This window comes from Hyaena hyaena, unplaced genomic scaffold (genome assembly GCF_003009895.1).
Source record: "Hyaena hyaena isolate Hyena2069 unplaced genomic scaffold, ASM300989v1 scaffold_34, whole genome shotgun sequence".
In the NCBI taxonomy this organism is placed as follows: Eukaryota; Metazoa; Chordata; class Mammalia; order Carnivora; family Hyaenidae; genus Hyaena; species Hyaena hyaena.
The window spans coordinates 3,557,612-3,577,997 of NW_024080665.1; the positions used below are offsets into that span (position 1 = coordinate 3,557,612).

Consider the following 20,386-nt stretch of genomic DNA (forward strand, 5'->3'; position numbering starts at 1 on the left):
AGACTGAAACAGGCTCCAGGCTCTGAGCTGGCAGTCAGCACAGAGCCCGACGCGGGGCTCGAACCCACGAACCGCGAGATCATGACCTAAGCGAAAGTCGGACGCTTAACCGACTAAGCCACCCAGGCGCCCCTATTAAGTTTTGATCAAGGTCATTCATTCCTCCCTAAGCATCCCCAGGTAGAAGAGGAATAGGTCATAGGCTTAATGCTAACCCCTTCCTTCTAGGCTTACTCTGAGTATACTAAAACTGAAACTCCAAGCCCTACAGAATTTCCCTTGCTAATAGCAGCAGTCTCTCCTCCCAAGTTTGACAGTCCTAATTTTTCATGGTTTGAAGACCCAACAAAGGAAGTTACCTTCCAAGGGGATGCCAACTCTTCTCATACCCCACTTTCATCACTCTCATCTCCTAGAGACTCATAACTGGAATTAGATCCCAGAATGCCTCAGAAAATAAAGGCTCTGTTAATTTAAATTGACCAAAACCCCTGTAGAATATGTATGGGAATGAATCCTATGGGTGCTAGACAAGGAGAGAAGATAATTTTAGATCAGGTTAAATTGATTGATATGAGTGTACCTACCAGAGATTCTGAATTGAATACCCTAGAATCCAGGTATTACACATCTCAAAGTGGTTCTGTTTGGTTATCTGAAACCATGGCTCATTAGTGGCCTATGCTTAATGAAATTGGCGTGCCAGCCGTTCCTTGGTGTAATATAGAAAAAACAATCCAAAAATTTATTGAGAAAAGTTTGCTGGAATGCTATCACCTATGCTCAGGTAACCCATTCCCCATCATATTGTATGCGAGGTCTCAGAGCACACTGAAAAATACCCTAATGAGGATCCTTGGAAAGTCAGTATCCTTGGAAAGCACTGTAGTGGCTAAACATCTATGTCTGAATAAAGGTGAGAGTTAACTGCCAGTGAAACTGGCTTCCTGATTTCAAAGGCAATAATGAGATCCTGCTCTGGCAGCGGTCAAGTAGCAGCAGTAACTGCCAGAGGCAAGGTGAGCGTGATTTCTAAAATACAAGCCTAGAATGGTAACCAGAATGGTGTAACTCACAAGAATTCCTTTTTAAAAAATTGAGTGTGGTTGATACACAATATTGGTTTCAGGTGTACCACATAGTGATTCAACAATTCTCTATGTTATGCTGTGCTCACCACAAGCGTAACTACCATCTGTCACCATGCAACACTGTTAGAGTAACACTAACTACATTCCCCATGCTGTACCTTTTATTCCTGTGACTTACTCATTCCATAACTGGAAGCCTGTGTCTCCCGCTCCCCTTCACCCATTTTGCCCAACCTCCCACCTCCCTCCCTTTTAAACCAGTTTGTTCTTTGCATTTACTGGACTGACTTTGCTTTTTGTCTATTCACCCATTTGTTTTCTCTTTTAGATTTCACATGATTCTTGGCAGTGACTAACTGATCATGGCATCCCAACTCCAAAACAGTTGGTGATCTCAATAAGGCCTAATTTTTTACTTCTCAATCTACATATTTTCCCTATGAGATCCTACAACTTCAATTTTGATCTTTTCTAATAACTCTTAAATTTACGATTCCGGTTCATACTTCTCATTTGAGATAGAGGAAATTTAAGGGGACCACTCAGAGTCTGGTATGTTCCTGGGTTTAAGGAAAAGTAAAGAATGGTATCAAGTCATGCCTGAAAAGACTCTATAAAAAAGCAAGATGCGGTGGCTGGAGCTGCTCAAGCCTGCGCCAGAACACATTGAGGGAGGCTAGTTGGAAATGAGCCGCACGTCCACAGATGCTGGGGTAAAGATGCTACTTTTCTGTGGACCAGATATGATCCTCTGAGAGACATCATTTGGGAGTCATTTTAAAGGGCTCCAAACTAAGGGAGGGTCAAAAAGACCTCAAAAGAGAAATTTCTGGGGCTATCTCTGCACGAAGAGAAGTGCTGTCAAGTTCTCTGGAAATACACACAGGAAAAGCCTGTGGGATAGATAGTCAGCGACTATGCATTGACCTGGCCCAGCATCAACTACAGATGCCCCTCTTGCCCTCCTTGTGGAAGCATGTTCTGTCTCCTATCTCCTCTCTCCCTCACTATCACTGCAGGCTTCCATGCCTGGGTCAGGCCCAAAGGAGAGGAAAAGTCTTATAATGTTGAAGTTTGGGTTATTACAATGAACTGAAATTTTTAATGACTGAAGTAAGAACGTTCTTGAAACTCTCTAAAGGACTGAGAAAGTACTGGAGCTTGCCTAAGATGTTGTTGAGATGGGAAGAACAGGGTCACAGAAGGAGTTTAACAAGAAGTGGTGAGAAAAAATAAAGTTTGAGTTCAGTTCCTTCAGTAAATCAGTTACATGTTAGAAATTTAATGATTTCAATTACAACACTGTAAATAGATCCGTTCTAACAGGAACAATGAAAGAAAGGGTGACTCTACTTCGCCGTGAGTGCCTAAGAGGCACATTCAGTCCCGGCCCAAGGTCTCCTACAAAGGTTCAGCGTCCTACCTTATGACACCAGTGCAGGTATAGTTCATACCCTTCCCAAATCAACAAAAATCCAAGGACCTGGAAAAGCAAAAAAGAAAAAGGAGGTTATTTTGAAATCATCATGTTGCTGTCCAAAGTGCTGTTCTGTAGCTCACAATTCCCTTCAGAGTCTAGCACTACATTCACTTCTTGCTCCACCTGCACTTGTCAGCCTCTAGTACTTTGTCAAGCTGCTCCTCTGCCTGAAAAGCTCTCCCTCCCCATGCCACTGATGCTTCAAAGGCAGTTCAAATGTCACCTTCTATTCGTAACTTTCACCAGCAACCCCAAGAATTATTATTGTCTCTGGTATTTCATAGCAATCACCATACTGATACCCTTCCCAAGTTCCTACCAATTTATTTTCCCTATGATGAACTGTATTCCTGGTATGACTTAGACCCACTTGGGAGAGGAGAGAGGGCAAGGGCCAGCCCTTCCAATGGTTATTTAAAAGCTCTTTCTCGGGGTGCCTGAGTCAATTAAGCATCTGAGACCTTGGTTTTGGCCCAGGTCATGATCTCATGGTTCATGTGACTGAGCCCTCATACAGTACAGAGCCTGCCTGGGATTCTCTCTCTCCTTCTCTCTACCTCTCCCCCGTGCATGTGCTCCCTTGCTCTTCTCTCTCAAAAAAATTTTTTTCATTAAAAAATGTAAAAACTTTTTCTTGAGGAATCAATGCCATTGTTATAACTGTTAGCCACTGTTGTTAACCCTGGTATTTACTCAATAAATCTTAGTTAGATTTGGTTGTAAATCTAGCCAGTCACCAAGTCAGTATGGAGACGCAAACAAAATCAGAACTCTCAGATGCTTAGGATGTTAATGAGCATTGGACTTTATAAAGCTCTTAACCTTTTTATCAAAATAATTTTATGTGTCTTATTTCATTTGTTCTTTATGCAGTCCCATAAAATATCATTTTATTAAATGTTATCATTCTCATTTGAAAGAAAACATATTGAGGCTCAAAGGGTTATATAACTTGACCAAGGTTACAAAGTAACCTAATGACAGAAATAGAACTCAGGTTTTCCTCTTTGTTCATTTTTGTTGCTACCGCTTAAATCCAGGCTTATATCCAAAAAGACGTAGGGCAGAAAAGAAAGTCTGTTATAGAGGCGGCTGGTGGCTCAGTTGGTTAAGTGGCCGACTTCAGCTCAGGTCATAATCTCACAGCTCATGGGGTCAAGCCCTGTGTCAGACTCTGTGCTGACAGCTCAGAGCCTGGAGCCTGCTTCAGATTCTGTGTCTCCCTCTCTCTCTCTGCCCCTCCCCTACTCATGCTGGCTGTCTTTCAGAAATAAATAAAACGTTGAAAAAAAAAAAAGTTTGATAAAAAAAATGCAAATGGCAATGGATTTGGGGTGTGGGGCTTTTCTGCACCAGAAAGGAAATTGGGATGCCTCAGTGGGTCAGTCGGTTGAGCTACAGACTTCGGCTCAGGTCATGATCTTGCAGCCCGCAGTCTGTGGGTTTGGGCCCCACGTCAGGCTCTGTGCTGATGGCATGGAGCCTGGACCCTGCTTCAAAGTGTGTGTCTCCCTTTCTCTGCCCCTCCTCCACTCACACTCTGTCTCTCTCTCTCTCTCTCTCTCTCAATAAGTAAACACTGAAAAAATTAAGGAATTTTGAAATCACAGAAACATATGTATGTAAGGACACAGTGGAAAACCCATATTACCTGAAAACTCTCCTCTCATAAGCTTTCCACTTTTACAGACTTTTCTCTTGCCTGGCCTGAATTTCTCATGCCACATTATGCTCCTATGTCAGCAACAGAGACAGGGTCGATATTGCCGAAAGACTTGCTAAAATATACTCAGCTCCTAGACTAGAGGACTAGCATTTGGTAGTTTTGTGTTTTTCTTTTCAAAAAAAATTAATTCCAGTTGGTTAAAATACAGAGAAATATTGGTTTCAGGGTAGAATTCAGTGATTCATCACTTACATGTACAACCCAGTGCCCATCATAACACGTGCCCTCCTTAATGCCCATCACCTATCTAGCCCATCCCCCACCCACCTCCTTCCATTAACCCTGTTTATTCTCTATCTATAAAAGTCTCTTAAGGTTTATTTCCCTCTCCCTTTTTCTCTACACCCCATATGTTCATTGGTTTTATTTCTTAAATTACACCATGTGTGAAATCATATGGCATTTGTCTTTCTCAGACTGATTTCACTTAGCATAATACATTCAAGCTACATCCACAACATTGTAAATTGCAAGATTTCATTCTTTTTGATGGCTGAATAATATTCCATTGTAAATATATATACTACATCTTCTTCACCCCCTCATCAGTCAATGTACATTTGGGTTCTCTCCACAGTTTGGCTATTGCTGATAATGCAGCTATAAACATCAACGTGCATGTACCCATTCGAATCTGCGTTTTTGTATCCTTTAGGAAAATACCTAGTAGTGCAATTATTGGATCTTAGGGCTCTTAGGGTAGTACTATTTTTCACTTTTTGAGGAACCTCCATACTGTTCTCCAGGGTGGCTACACCACTTTGCATTCCCACCAATAGTGCAAAAGAGTTCTCCTTTCTCTGCATTCTCGCCAATACCTGTTGTTTCTAGTGTTGTTAATTTTAGCAACTCTGAAATATATGAAGTATTATTTCAACATGGTTTTTGCTTTGTATTTCCCTGATGGTGAGTGATGTTGAGCATCTTGTTATGTGCCTGTCACACAACATCTTGTCATGTCTTCTTTGGAACAGTGTCTATTCATGTCTTCTGCACATTTCTTAACTGGATTATCTGTTTTTTGGGTGTTGAATGTGATAAATTCTTTATATATTTTAGATACTAACCCTTTATCAGATATGGCATTTGCAAATATCTTCTCCCATTCCACAGGCTGCCTTTTAGTTTTGTTGATTGTTTCCTTCACTGTGCAGAAGCTTTTTATCTTGATGAAGTCCCAAAAGTTCATTTTCACTTTTGTTTCCTTTGCCCTGACATGTCTAGTAAGAAGTTGCTCTGGTTGAGGTCAAGAGGTTGCTGCCTGTTTTCTCCTCTAGGATTCTGATGGTTTCCTGTCTCACATTTAGGCTCCTCATCCATTTTGATTTTATTTTTGTGTATGGTGAAAGAAAGTGGTCCAATTTCATTCTTCTGTGTTACTGTCCAGTTTTCCCAACACCATTTGCTGAGGAGATTGTCTTTTTCCATTGGATATTCTTTCCTGCTTTGTGGAAGATGAGTTGACCATAGAGCTGCGGGTCCATTTCTGAATTTTCTATTTTGTTCCATTGATCTATGTGTCTGTTTTTGTGCCATATTGTCTTGATGACTACAGCTTTAAAATACAGCTTAAAATCCAGAATCATGGTGCCTCCAGTTTTGCTTTTCATTTTCAGGATTGCTTTGCTATTCAGGGTCTTTTGTGGTTCCATACCTATTTTAGGATTGTTCATTCTAGCTCTATGAAAAATGCTGGTGGTATTTTGGTAGGGAATGCATTAAATGTACTAATTTGGGTAGTATAGACATTTTAACAATGTTTGTTCTTCCAGTCCATGAGTATGGAATGCTTTTCCATTTCTTTGTGTCCTCTTAAATTTCTTTTAGAAGTATTCTATAGATTTCAGAGTACAGATCTTTTAATTCTTTAAGTTTATTCCTAGGTATCTTATTGATTTTCATGCAGTTGTAAAGGAGACTGATTCTTTGATTTCTTTTTCTGCTGCTTCGTTATTGGTGTATAGAAATGCAACAAATTTCTGCATGTCGATTTTATATTCTGAGATTTTGCTGAATTCATGTCTTGGCTCTAGCAATTTTTTTGGTGGTCTTCCTGGTTTTCTACGTAGAGCATTGTCATCTGCAAATGGTGAAAGTTTGACTTCTTCCTTGCCAATTTGTTGGCTGTTCTTTTTGTTGTCTGATTGCTGAGACTGACTTTCTATACAGTGTTAAATGTTAATGGTAAGAATGGACATTCTTGTCTTGTTCCTAACCATAGGGGAAAGGCTCTCATTTTTTCCTCATTGAGGATATTAGGTGTGGGTCTTTTGTATATAGCCTTTATGATGTGGAAGTACATTCCATCTATCCCTACTTTCTTGAGGGTTTTTATCAAGAATGGATGCTGTATTTTGTAAAATGCTTTTTCTGCATTGACAGGATCATATGGTTCTTATCCTTCATTAAAGTGGTGTATCATGTTGATTGATCTGTGAATACTGAAATAGCCCTACAGCCAGGAAAAAAATCACACTTGATTGTGGTGAATAATTCTTTCAATTTACTGTTGAATTCAATTTGCTAGAGTCTTACGGAGAATTTGTGTATCTTCCTTCATCAGAGATATTGGCTTGAAAATTTAGGGGAGTCTTTGTCTGGTTTTGGAACCAAGGTAATGCTGGCCTTGTAGAATGAGTTTTGAAGTTTTCCTTCCATTTCTATTGTTTGGAATACTTTGAGAAGAAGAGATATATAACACTTTTTTTTTTTTTTTTTTTTTACAAATAGTTTATTGTCAAATTAGTTTCCACATAACACTCAGTGCTCATCCCCACAAGTGCCCTCCTCCATGCCCATCCCTCCTCCCCCCCACATCCATCAGTCCTCAGTTTTTGTCAGCATTCAAGAGTCTCTCATGGTTTGCCTCTCTCCCTTTCCCCCACCATTTCCCCCCTTCTTCTTTAAATGTTTGGTAAAATTTCCCTGTGAAGCCATCTGGCCCTGGATTTTTGTTTGTTGGGAGACTTTTGATTACTGTTTCAATTTCTTTACTGGCCTGTTAAATTTTCTATTTCTTCCTGTTTCAGTTTTGGTAGTTTGCATGTTTCTCCAAATTTATCCATTTCTTCCAGACTGTCCAATTTGTTGGCATATAATTTTTCATAATATTATCTTACGACTGTTTGTATTCCTGTGCTATTGGTTGTGATCTCTCCCCTTTCATTAGTGATTTTATTTGGGTCCTCCCTTTTCTTTTGGATAAGCCTGGCTAAGGCTTATCAATTTTGTTTATTCTTTCAAAAAATCAGCTCTTAGTTTCATTGATCTTTTCTGTTTCCTGTTTGTTTCTATGTCATTTTTTTTTTCCTGCTCTAGTCTATTATTTCCCTTCTTCTGCTGGCTTTAGGCTTTATTTCCTGTTCCTATTTTTTGCTTCTTCAGGTGTAAGTTTAGAGTGTGTATTTGAGACTTTTCTTGTTTCCTAAGGTAGGACTTTATTTCAGTATACTTCCCCCTTAGGACTGCCTTTGGTGCATACCAGAGGTTTTGGGCTGTGGTAATTTCATTTTCATTTGCTTCCATGTATTTTTTAAAAATTTTCTTTCATTTCCTGGTTAACCCATTCATAATTTAGTAGGATGTTCATTAACCTCCATGTATTTGTGGTCTTTCCAGATTTTTTCTTATGGTTGATTTCAAGTTTCATAGCATTGTGGTTTGAAAATATGCATGGTATGATCTCAATATTTTTGTATTTATTGAGGCTGATTTGTGACCCAGTATATGATCAATTTTGGAGAATGTTCCATATTCACTTGAAAAGACTATACATTCTGATGCTTTAGGATGAAATGTTCTGAATATATCTTGTTAAGTCCATCTGGTACAGTGTGTCTTCAAAGACATTCTTTCCTTGTTGATATTCTGCTTAGATGGTCTGTCCATTAATAGAAGTGGGGTGTTAGAGTCCCCTACCATTACTGTATTATTATCAATGAGTTTCTTTACATTTGTTCATAACTGATGTATATATTTGGGGGCTCCCAAGTTGGGCATATTTACCATTGTTAGATCTTCTTAATGGATACACCCCTTAATTATGATATAATGTCCTTCATCTCGTTACCATCTTTGTTTTAAAATCCAGTTTGTCTAAGTACGGCTATTCTGGCTTTCTTTTGACATCCATTAGCATGATAGATGGCTCTCCATCCCCTCGCTTTCAATCTCCAGGTGTCTTTAGGTCTAAAATGAGTACCCTGTAGGCAGCATATAGACAGATCTTGTTTTCTTTCTCCATTCTGCTATGCTATGTCTTTTGATTGGAGCATTTGGTTCATTTACATTCAAGGTGATTACTGAATAATATGAGTTGTCATTGTGTTACCTTTAAAGTTGGTGTTTCTAGTGATTTTCTCTATCTCTTTGTAGTCTTTGTTGCTTTTGGTCTTTTACTCCCCCCACTCAAAGAATCTCTCTTAATATTTCTTGCAGAGCTGGTTGGTCATGACCTCCTTTAGTTTTTTAAAAATTTTTTAATGTTTATTTATTTTTGAGAGGGAAAGAGACAGAGTGTGAGTGGGAGAAGGGGAGAGAAGGAGAGGGAGCCACAGGATCCAAAGCAGGCTCCAGAGTCTGACCTGTCAGCACAGAGCCAGATGAGGGCTCGAACTCATGAACTGTGAGATCATGACCTGAGCCAAAGTCGAACACGTAACTGACCGAGCCACCTCGGCGCCCCTTCGTCCTTCCCCTTTTTCTCTCTCTTCATCTTCTGGGACTCCTATTTTATGAATGCTATTCCCTTTTTATAAGTTGCTGTGTTCCCTAGGTCTACCTTTGGGATTCATTACCTTTGTTTTCCTCTTCTTTTCAGCTTATTTTCCATAATTTATCTTCCATATCACTAATTCATTCTTGCTCTGCATCCATCCTCACTGTCATGGCATCCATTCAAGTTCACATCTCAGTTGTAGCATTTTTAACTTCAGCCTGACTAGATTTCAGCTCTTTTATCTCTGCAATAAGGGATTCTGTAGAGTGTTCTATGCTTTTTTCAAGCCCAGCTAGAATCCTTATAATTGTTCTAAATTCTAGTTCAGACAATTACTTACATCTGTATTGATTAAATCTCTGGTTGTCATTTTTCCTGTTCTTTCTTTTGGGGTGAATTCCTCTATCTTGTCATTTTGGAGGCAAAATAAGAAAAATAATAAAATAAAAATTTAAAAATAATAATGAAGCTAGATCCTAGTTTTGGTTTGTTTGTGAAGAGAAGCATCCTTGATAGGGTGCCTGGGTGTCTCAGTTGAGTGTCTGACTCTTGACTTCAGTTTGGGTCATGACACCAGGGTTGTAGGATTGAGCCCATGTCAGGCTCCACACTGAGCATGGAGCCTGTTTGACATTCTCTCTTTCTTGCTCTCTGACCCTCTCCCCCATTCACACATGCTCTCTCAGAAAAAAAAAAAAAGTTTAAATAATTTTTAAAATATTTAAAGAGAAGCTTGATAGAAAAACATGAAAAATTAAAGATTAAAAAAATAATAAAAATTGCCCTTTCCTTATCCAAGGGGGAAAAACAAACAAACAAAACACACAAATAAAAAACCCAAAGGAAGTTAGATCCTGTTTCCCCTACAGCTGAAACTTTGCAGCACTCTATGATCATTAGACTTAGTGAGTGGAAGATGTTTGTCCTGTTCTTTTGGGAGAGGGGCCCTCTGTTCTGATTCTCAGGTGGATTTGCGCTGGTGGAGACGTGCTTGAAGGCTCCAGAGGGGCAGGGCTTGCTTTAATGGCTCCATTCTTCACTTGGTGGAGCTGTTCAGCCCACTGAGGTCAATCAGTGCTGGTGGGCTAGTTGGTGAAAATGTCTTCACCCCACTCTCTAGTCTCAGGAGTGGGAAGTTCCCACCCTCACAGATGCACAATCAAACACCTCCTGTGTCGCCAGCTTCCATCAGATCCCTGCCTTTCACCCTGTCTGTGTCCATACTATCCACCTACTAGGTGGTACTGCCTGGGTTTTATCTCAGAATGTGTTTCAAAATTCCAGAGCTCAGAGACCCGCATGGCTCTGACCCACTCTGATTCTCTGGGGGATGGTTTTGCTGTACCATGGTCTGTGCCGGCTTTTCCCATGAAACAGTTACATGACCACACAGTGGTAGCAGTTCAGAGTTTATGGTAAATCACAGCACACAGCCAGTGCCAGGGTTTGCTGTCCTCAGCTGACATTTTTGTTCCTATCCTGGGGACGGGGCAGCTGTACGGTGCCTATCCAGTCTTTTGCCCATGGGTAGGCCAAATTGCCTCTACCAAATGCACTCCGAGGCATGGGAACTGCTTCTTCTCATGTGACCGAGGGGATCCTCAGACCTCGCTTGGCCATACCTGAGGTTCTACCCTGCTTCCTTGCCAGAGCATGACCAGGTGCTGAGTCCTGCAACTTCAGACTCTGCTCTCCACTATTTATAAAAAAAACAAAAAACAAAAAAACTGGTGGTACTGAAACCTTCTCCTTTCCCCTGGTCAATGGTTTTGGGAAACAGTTTTCTTGTGCAGTTCCCTGTGCGTATTTTCACTTCGTTTTCTTCACTCTTAGCTCACCTCTTTCCAATTGGGATCTCTCCCTACCAGAGAGCTCTCAGCTCTTTTCTCCCACAAATCAACTCTGCAGTTCTTACCTTCCACAGGTGATTTTTGGTTTGCAGATTTTCAGTTTTGCTAAGACTTCGGATTGATTTTTTAGGTGTTCAGAATGATTTGATATTTATCTAGCTGACTGGGGGAGGAGGCAAGCTTACAGTCATCCTACTCCTTTGCCATCTTAACCCTCCTCTTGAGGACTAGCATTTGCACATCAGAATAGGTTTGATAAACTACCTAATTTGTAAGGCCCAGAAAGACTGATTCTTAGACAATGATATATGAAATGAGATAGTTCAACATGTAAAGGTACAGCTAATATGAATCTGTGAGTGTTTAAAGTAACAACAGTAAATGAACCAAAAAATAGGTTATGAAACAAGACTAGAAAAAGAATGTTCTCTCACCCTTTCAAAGGGAAGATTGTAAGACAGATCCTCAAGTAGCACAAGCCTTTTTTTCCTCCATCCATCCTTTGTGCCTAAGATTCAGGTAGCTGATGTAACCCCCAACTCTGCTAATACAAGAATAATTTTGGGTTCTGAAGGCTCCCAGAACCAACTGGATACCATCCCAGACAGGAGCACCTCATGTGGCTACTCAGGAACACAGCAGGAGAAATGTGAAACATTACTCACCAATAGCAATGGAACATTACTCACCACCAGCAATGAAGAGTAGGCAGTCAGGATCCCAAATAAACTCAGCAAAACAATGGACCAAAAGAACCAGTATCCTGTACCTAGAAAAATAACCCTGCAAAAATGTGTTTCAATCCTTAAAATATAGCAGAAATTAGTAGTGTCTGTGTCAAGGGTAGGGAACAAGACTGGATAGATGAGGCTTAAGAAAATGGAAGGAGAGGGGCGCCTGGGTGGCTTAGTCGGTTAAGCGTCCGACTTTCGCTTAGGTCATGATCTCGCAGTTCGTGGGTTCGAGCCCCGCGTCGGGCTCTGTGCTGACTGCCAGCTCAGAGCCTGGAGCTTGTTTCAGTCTGTGACTCCCTCTCTCTCTGACCCTACCCTGCTCACGCTGTCTCTCTCTCTCTCTCCTAGAAATAAAAAAAAAAAAAAAAAATTTCAAAAATAAAAAAATGGAGCAAGATAATTTAAAAAAAAAAAAAAAGAAAATGGAAGGAGATAAGAGAAGCAATCTGAGAAGAGATCTGTGAAGAGCTCTGGAGATATTTAGTTGAAAAGTTTTAACTTTATCCTATAGTCAACTGGGCACTTTAGCAGGGTTCTATATAAGTGGTATGATTTTTTAACGTTATTTAGAATATATGCTCAAAAATCATATCCTCTTTTAGAAAATCAATATAATAATACAGAAATTCTGCAATTACAAAAGAGAAAAAGCCATCCATAAGTTCACCACCTTAATAAAATTAATATTTTCCATTTTGGCAGGTTCCTTGTCCATTTGCAGGTATGTTTTCGTATAGAGCTACCATCATAGCCACCATATTAATGGCTCTATGCTAGAGCTAAGAGATTTGGGCCCTTTAAAAACAGGTCGAATGTGTTCTGTTCCTAAAGTATGTTATGAGCGAAAGTTGCTAATAATATGCTAAGAGAAACAGTGTTATATTGGTCTATGTATTATATGTCAAATAATTTGGACTCATTTCCAGATAACAGGAATTACCTTCTTTTCATATAAAACCTGGAGAAATTATATTTTAAGAATATAAAATTTAAATTAGTGAACATATAACCACATTAAAAACAAGAAAGAAAGTTCTCTTTCCTCACGGGCTGTAAGGCACACCAAAAAGAAAGAAACAGGCAAGCAGCCATCCCAGAGAGAGCTATCCCAAATCAAGACACTGGGAATAGTATTCTGTAGAAGATGAACTCACAACTGGAAATCTGAAAGCATCAAATAATGTCAGGAAACGAATCCAATAAAGCCAACAAATAGAAAACTTGCACTTAAGAGAATAGAATAGCACAATCAGAAAACAATCACAAAATAGATATACTTAAGATGTTTAGAGAAATAAAGGAAGGACTATCATCCATGTAACAAGAATATGATGCTTTGGGGTTTTTTTAAAAGATTTTATTTTTTACCTTAAAATTTTTTTTTAATGTTTATTTATTTTGGAAGGAGAGAGAGAAACAGAATGTGAGCAGAGGAGGGGCAGAGAGAGAGGGAGACACAGAATTCGAAGCAGGCTCCAGCCTCTGAGCTGTCAGCATAGACACTTAAGTCCGACACTTAACCAACCAAGCCACCCAGGCACCCCAAAAAGATTTTAAGTAATCTCTACACCCGAAGTGGGGCTTGAGCTTACAACCCCAAGATCAAGAGTCACATGTTCTACTGACTAAGCCACTTAGCGGTGCCCCAAGAATATGATATTTTAGTATGAACACAGAGACAATCAAAACAAATTAAGTTCTTGGGGAAAAAATGAAAGATGGACTTACTATCAGTCTAGATACAGCCAAAGGATTAATGAAACAGCTCAACCAAGAAGCGACACTGACTTTGCTTTCAAGTGAGAATGGAAAGTTAAGGTTTGCCATTTGATGGTGCCTCTACCTTTTCTAATCATTTCTCTGGCTACATTAGATTTTTTTTTTTACTTCCTTTCAACCTTATTTTGTATATTCAATCACACATAAATATTATTAGTTCAATCTATCTGCTGTGAACTTCAGGCAAAGGAAGAGCTGCAGTTTATTTCTCTCTCTCCCTTTTCTACCTCCTCCTGTCCCATTCATCTGTACTCACTCTTGGTGGCGGTGTGTGCATGTGGTGGGGGTAGATAACAGAAGGGAGTGAGAAGAATGAAAAGGAGTTAGCTTAAGTGATTGCCTACACATCAGTGGGAATTTAAAAAGGAAGTCTTTCATGGTCCTCACTCCTTTAATCTGGAAACATACAGTTGCTGGGAATATACAGTAGTCTCACTCCACATGGACTGTCCAATCCAGGCTTCTTCTAACTTAGTATTTTCAAACAGTTTTCTCCCTGCTTTGGGCCATTTGTTTTATATCCCCTTAGCAGCATAATCACATTCTCCTTTTGGGTGAAGGCCTTCTCATTGAAGAGAGAAAGTCTTTTTAGGGTGGCCAAATCAATGCAACCTCCTCACCTAAATCCACATTTGCTGCACTAATGCTTAAAGAGACCTTCTAGGATCCCTTCTCAGCTTTCCCATAGCTGCAAGATGCAGCTTTCTTGAATCTTCTCCAAATATATTTCCTACATACCACATGCTTTATATTAGTACCACCAATTAATTGTCACTTGACAGTAATTCCGAGGGGGGCAAAAGACACCTTGTAGTGAGACACTAGGAACTTTCACGTAACATAAGGAATGGGGAGACATGTCCAACCCCACAACACACGTGGGGGAAAAAGGGAAGTGATAGCTATCCCATCAAAAACTATGCTCTACCTCTCTCTAGCTAAAAGTAACAACAATTTAAAAAGCTGGATAATATGTTCTTTAAAATCTAAATGAAGACATCAGGGAGCCAATAAGCAGTGAAGAACTATGGAACCAACATCCAAGTAAGAGAGGAAAATCCACATACATAACCTGTCATTTGGGTGCTTTTTCTCTCAAAGAAGTGTCTCAAATAGAGGAAGGAGGGTTTCTTGTATCTTGCAGGGCTAGGAGGACAAAAAGATGGGAAGGGCAATCTGATAAACACTATACACTTTGATTTAGGACCTTTTAGGGCTAAATTCTAGGAATAAGCACAAACCAGAAATAGACTGCTTCTGACGGACTGAACTGTAGCTTTGAACAATTCAAATGCATAATACGGGAGTAAGGTGAACATGATTTGCTAATACATGATGTTATCTGTCAGAGTAACTGAGAGAACATCATGTAATTCAAGGTCTCAAATTACCTATACAACTTTTTACATACAATATTGCACTCAAGCAAAACAATCAGGCATGCAACGATAGGAGGTCACATTAGTGAAAGCCTAAAGAGACGACAATATAAAATGATCTTCAACACATCTAGGTAAAAAAGGTATTAGACACAGTCTTCTAAATACACATCCTTAAAATGTTTAGACTCTGACAAAATTAAGAATTTCAGTATAGAACTATTTAAAAAGAGACCAATTAAAAAAAAAATAAAAGAATTTGTTAAACAAAAATAGGTCAGAAAAAAACATCAAGAATGAAACAGAGACACGTGAACAAATATACAAAAAAAAAACAGAGAAAAGTAAGACACTTGGGGATAAAGAAAGAAGGTCTAATATACATAAAATTGAAGTTCCAAAGGTAGAGGTGATTAAAAAAATTGAGTAAAAACAATATCTGAAAAGAGAGTGTCTGAGAACTTTTCCAAAATGATTAAAACATTTTATTGGTCTGGGATCAGTCAGTAAAGGATTTATTGTAGGAATCAGACCTTATGCTGTTAGAGAAGCCACTAGAGAAGGCTATATAGGTCTGTTACATCTGCTCTGACATTTGGCCTAAAGTTGCTAGAACTCAGGACAGCAGTTGGGAAGGAAAACTGAAACTGACATATGAGAGAACTAAAATCTATAATGAGCAAACCAGAACCCACAAGAACAAACTGAAACACATAAGAGTGGACTGAAACCCATGAGGATACACACAAACAACTGAATCTGTGTCTGTCTATCACTAGGTCAAGCATTTAGCTAAACTAGTCCATGGTACTGCTGCCTCAACATCCATTTTGCTCGGCCAAGTGGCCTGCAAGGAACTTAAACTGACATTAGCCCCCTCAGAGAAGCCAATTTTTATATTTTCTAATTTTCTGCATTTAAAACAAACCATATTTTACTTCCATAAAGGTAAAATGAAACAGTATTCCATTTTTTAAAGAAGCCTCATATCCAAATATCCCCCTTTCTCCCCAAAATACCAAATAATGGGTAAGATGTGCAACCATCAAGCCAGAGAAACTGCAAGCCTGGGAGCAGTCCAGGATGAAGAGTTTGGCCATGAAAGGGTGCGAAGAAGGACCCACTATTGTGTTAACAGTCCTAGGAAGCTCCCTAATGACAGAAGGAAGGGGCAGAGGCCAGAGGTGAGGCAGAGACCTGAGGGTTGGTGGAGAGAGATCATGAAACCAACTAGTGTAGGCATCAGCAATCCAGACAAAAAGACTGAGGAACAAGGTGTCAGGGAATCATCTGAATAAATACTGGGGATACTGGAAAAACAGAGAAAGCTTCCCACTGAACCAGATTTGGTCTAAATGTGAGAGTGAGCACAGGTGGAAGGTAAACATAATAAGTGAGGGTGCTGAGCATTCTTCCTCCATCCCAGAGTTAGGCATCTCATCCACCCACTGTGGAAAGCCCAATTTTGTCCATCCTCCCTCTTACGCTACCAGATCTTTTCAGCCTGAGATACAATTTTGGTGGCCAGCAAACCAGAAAGCCTCTATACAAATGAAAATACAAAACATGAAACTCACCAGTCAAAGCCAAAGTATTCATTTGAGGTTTCTATCCACACGAACAGCAAAACCACAGACAGGAGAAATGAAATAATCAGACACGGGTAAAAAATTTTCTCTTTCTGGGAAGAGAAAGAAAGAAGCATAAATTAAATCCATTTATCCATGTCACCTCACCAATATCTGTATATACTTGTCAAAGTTCTGTATAGTTGCAGTTCATTACCCTCTGGAGGCTGGAATCAACACTGTATTCTCTTTATCCGTATGGAATTTTGTATAAGTCTATTTGTAACATTTATTACACTTAACCCCAATGACATGCTTACATATTTGTATTTGGTGAGACAGTTTCTTCTTTGAGGGAAAGGAACTTCTGTTACACACCTCTACCCTGCCAATATCTAGCACAGTTCCTTAAGTGTAGCTGTTCCCTAACAATCATCTGTTGCATTTATCCACCTCTTCATCTACCAAATGTTTGGTTACTCGTTCATTGAGTAATTCATTCACTCATCATCCACTGATTCATCTAGCCACTTATCTACCCAAATCTGGGGGACAGAGGACAGGTTAAGAAACAAGGCTTTTCTGGAATAACTTCTTTTTGCCAGTACAATGCTAGAAATTTCACAAACTACTTTCATTCTGCTTAATATTTCAATAACAGCCATGTAAGTTAGATATTGTTAACCTCACTTTGCAGAAGAACTAAAACTCAGAGAGGTAAAGTAATTGACTCAAGGTCGCACACCCAAGAAGTGGCAGGGCCAAGGCCTAGATCTCTGAGCCTAAAGGCAGGATGGAGGAGATCTTTACAGAGGAGGTATTCAAACAGCGTTGAAGGCAACCCCCTACATGGAAAGTCACACCACAAACCAGCCATACCAGAGGTTGCCAAGCCCCTCCTAGGAATATTAGGCTTGGATTGCTACCTGAGGTATAATCTTAACAGTTATGTATCACATGAATAAGAAATTTTGCCTTTAATCTGTAATCTTTGAACTGGACACGGCAATCCCTGCTCTGCCTAAATTATGGTTATTATCATGAAAAGTAAAAATAAAGAAATCAAATGGAAAATGTAGAGACTGTATTCCAAAAAGGTGAGAGAGATTACAGCTATCAAGGCACAACTTTGAGTTTAGGAAGATAAATAGTACAGGATCTCTGACTCAGGTCTTATTCTCTACTAAACCTTGTGTGGACCTTTAAAAGGCTCTATCAGATGATGTTGTCTCCTGCTCAAAACCCTCCAGAGCATTCAAACTGCCTGACGTGGCCCATGAGATCCTCCATGGTCAACCCTTGTCCATTCCTGACCTCATCCCATTCTATACACTCCATTTCTGAACTCCAGCCACATTGGCCTTCTGTCTCTAGAACATGACCAAATTTGTTTCCACCTCAAGAGCTTCATACTTTCTGGTCCTTTTGCCTGGAAAACTTTTGCCCCCAGAGGTTTACGCAGCTGACTCTACCTCTCTATTAGGAGATAGCCCACGTGACACTTTTTCAAAGAGCTCCTCCCTAACCACTCTCCCATTCCAGCTTCTAACACATTTTCCTATTTATTATCTTCAAAGCTCTTATCACTCCCTAAAATATCTTTCCTCATTTATTGTCTATTCACTAATGCATCCGCCTAGATTGTACGCTGCAGGAGGGCTGGAGGCCTTAGTTGTCTTATTCACTGTGGGATGTAGTAAATGTTCCACAAACTTGTTTTTATTGAATAAATCAATTTCCTTATTTTATAATAGATTCTCATTGTTGCTACTCTTGCTCATTTTCAAAGGCTCCACACAGTTTACAAGAGAAAATTCAAATACTTTAGCTTGACACAAAGATGTTTCATAATCTGATCAAAATACTCCTTTCCGACCCAGCTTACCATTGTTTTACATGTCCCTAATTCAACAATGGAAATTTGTTTTCCCCTAAACACACCACTGTGCTTCTCTATCCCTTGACATCTGACCACCTCATTCCCCCTACCCACAATCCCTTGTACCAATATTTCTGTATGTGAAAGATCGGTTCCACAAGTCCATGGCTCCAAGAAGAGTAATAAAACAGCTAACATTTATTGAGTGCTAACTGTGTGCCAACCACAATTCTAAGTGTTTCCCACATATTACCTCTTCCATCCCCACAACAAATCCCATTGGTGGGTACTGTTATTACCATCTCCAATATTCTAATGAGGAATCTAAAGCACCAGATGTGAAGTAACTTGCCCAAGGGAACACAGTGGTAAAGCTCTAATTTGGAGATAGTCAGTGGTGAAGCCAGGTAGTCTCTTCCCAAAACACAAGATTTTAGTTCTTCTTTTTAATTTTTTTTCTTTTAATTCTTTTTTAAATGTTTATTTTTGAAGGACAGAGAGTGTGAGCAGGGGAGGGGCACAGAATCCAAAGCAGGCGCCAGGCTCTGAGCTGTCAGCATAGAGCCTGATGTGGGACTCAAACCCACAAACCCTGAGATCATAACCTGAGCCGAAGTTGGATGCTTCACCAACTGAGCCACCCAGGAGTCCCAAGATTTTAGTTCTTATGCTATATACTATACTCCTTTCTTTGAGCAGAATGGAGCCTTGAGAATTTTCTAGGCACCTTAGGAATTATCTAGTTCAATTCCCTAGTTGTAAAGAGGCTCAGAGATCTCACATAACCAGCCCAAGAGCAGAGCTGGAAATAGTAACCAAACATTCTCCCAGGGTCTAAAGTCCAGGGATTTTTCCATTATACCACACTGCCTCAAATGTCACCCTTTCCATGAAGCCTCCCTTTCTCCTTCTTTTACTACAAAGTAACTCTCATATAACTTACCACCTCACCCCTAGGTAATAAATATCTGTTGAATCAATTTTCTCTTCTCCACTTTTATCATCACTACTCTAAATCAGGCCACCAACATCTCTTACCTTAAATACTGCTATTGCTTTCTCTCTGAAGGCAAAGACATCTCCGTCCCTATTTTGTACTTTCCAATGCATTCTCCACATGATCAAATAATCATTGCAAAACATAGATCAGGCAGTATCATTAGATTAAAATCATTAGGGATTCTTTAACCCCTACATGGCAGAGGTCAAATTCTTCAAACGACACAACTTCTGTCCCATCTCCCTCTCCAGCTTTGTTTCCCATCATTTCTCCATTTGTATCCTCTGTTCCACCTAAAATTAAACCTTATACTGCCCTCTGACTCCTCCAATACCATTTCTTCTGCCATTCCCTAATCCTTACTTACCCAATTCTTAATCTCCTTTCACCTTCTCTATAAAGCTGTTTTCAGCCCCTCCCTTGGCATACGGAAACATGTATGCATACACACATACATGATACTTAGCATTTTTAATTTTTTTAATGTTTATTTTTGAGACACACAGAGAGAGAGAGAGAGAGAGAGAGACAGACAGAGGGAGGGGAGGGAGGGAGAGAATGAGTAGGGAAGGGCAGAGAGAGAATCCAAAGCATGTTTCAGGTTCTGAGCTGTCAGCACAGAGCCCAACACGGAGTTCGAACCCACGAGATGTGAGATTGTAACCTGATCTGGAGTCACACTTAACTGACTGAGCCATAACCAACTGAGCCACTCAGGCATCCGGACACTCTCAGTATTTTGAGACTCCATGTGTGCTTGTCTTTTCCGCCAGCAGACCATGAATTACTTGACACCAGGAATCGTATCTAAGGCATTTCTGTTATTCCCAATTGCTAGTATATAAATTAGTGCTTAGAAGCTATAAGCTAGTATAATATCTGGGAAGCAAAGATATAGGAGACAGAAAAACACTTCTCCTAATCTAGGCAAGCCTCCTGTTTCCAGCCTTTTCCTGATAGTGTGCTCCCTATAGAGCAAGCATAAGAAATTAGTAATCCAACTATTCAGAATCTCAGACCCTAGTTAGGCTACGTCTACAAGTGCATGAAGGTACATGATATGGCCCTTCTCTTACCACTTCAGTGTGCTCATCATTTTGTCTCTTATAGCAAATAGCCCACCAAAGGGTGTCAGCAGGCAGTTTAGAGTTTAAAGAAAGAGGCCTCGCAGCACCTAGGTGGC

The 20,386-nt window shown here is 39.8% G+C and overlaps 1 protein-coding gene across 6 annotated transcripts in view; it reads right to left on the minus strand.

Annotated features, from left to right (window-relative positions):
* GDPD4 (glycerophosphodiester phosphodiesterase domain containing 4) overlaps positions 1-20,386 on the minus strand; it is a 155,173-nt gene that overhangs the window by 119,472 nt on the left and 15,315 nt on the right. For all 6 annotated transcript variants that reach the window (XM_039228674.1, XM_039228676.1, XM_039228672.1 and 3 more), the window contains 3 exons: positions 16,334-16,437; positions 11,554-11,647; positions 2,515-2,574 (listed from right to left, as the gene is read on the minus strand). In XM_039228674.1, coding sequence (XP_039084605.1) covers positions 2,515-2,574; positions 11,554-11,647; positions 16,334-16,437 — 258 coding nt within the window. The remainder of the gene's footprint in view (positions 1-2,514; positions 2,575-11,553; positions 11,648-16,333; positions 16,438-20,386) is intronic.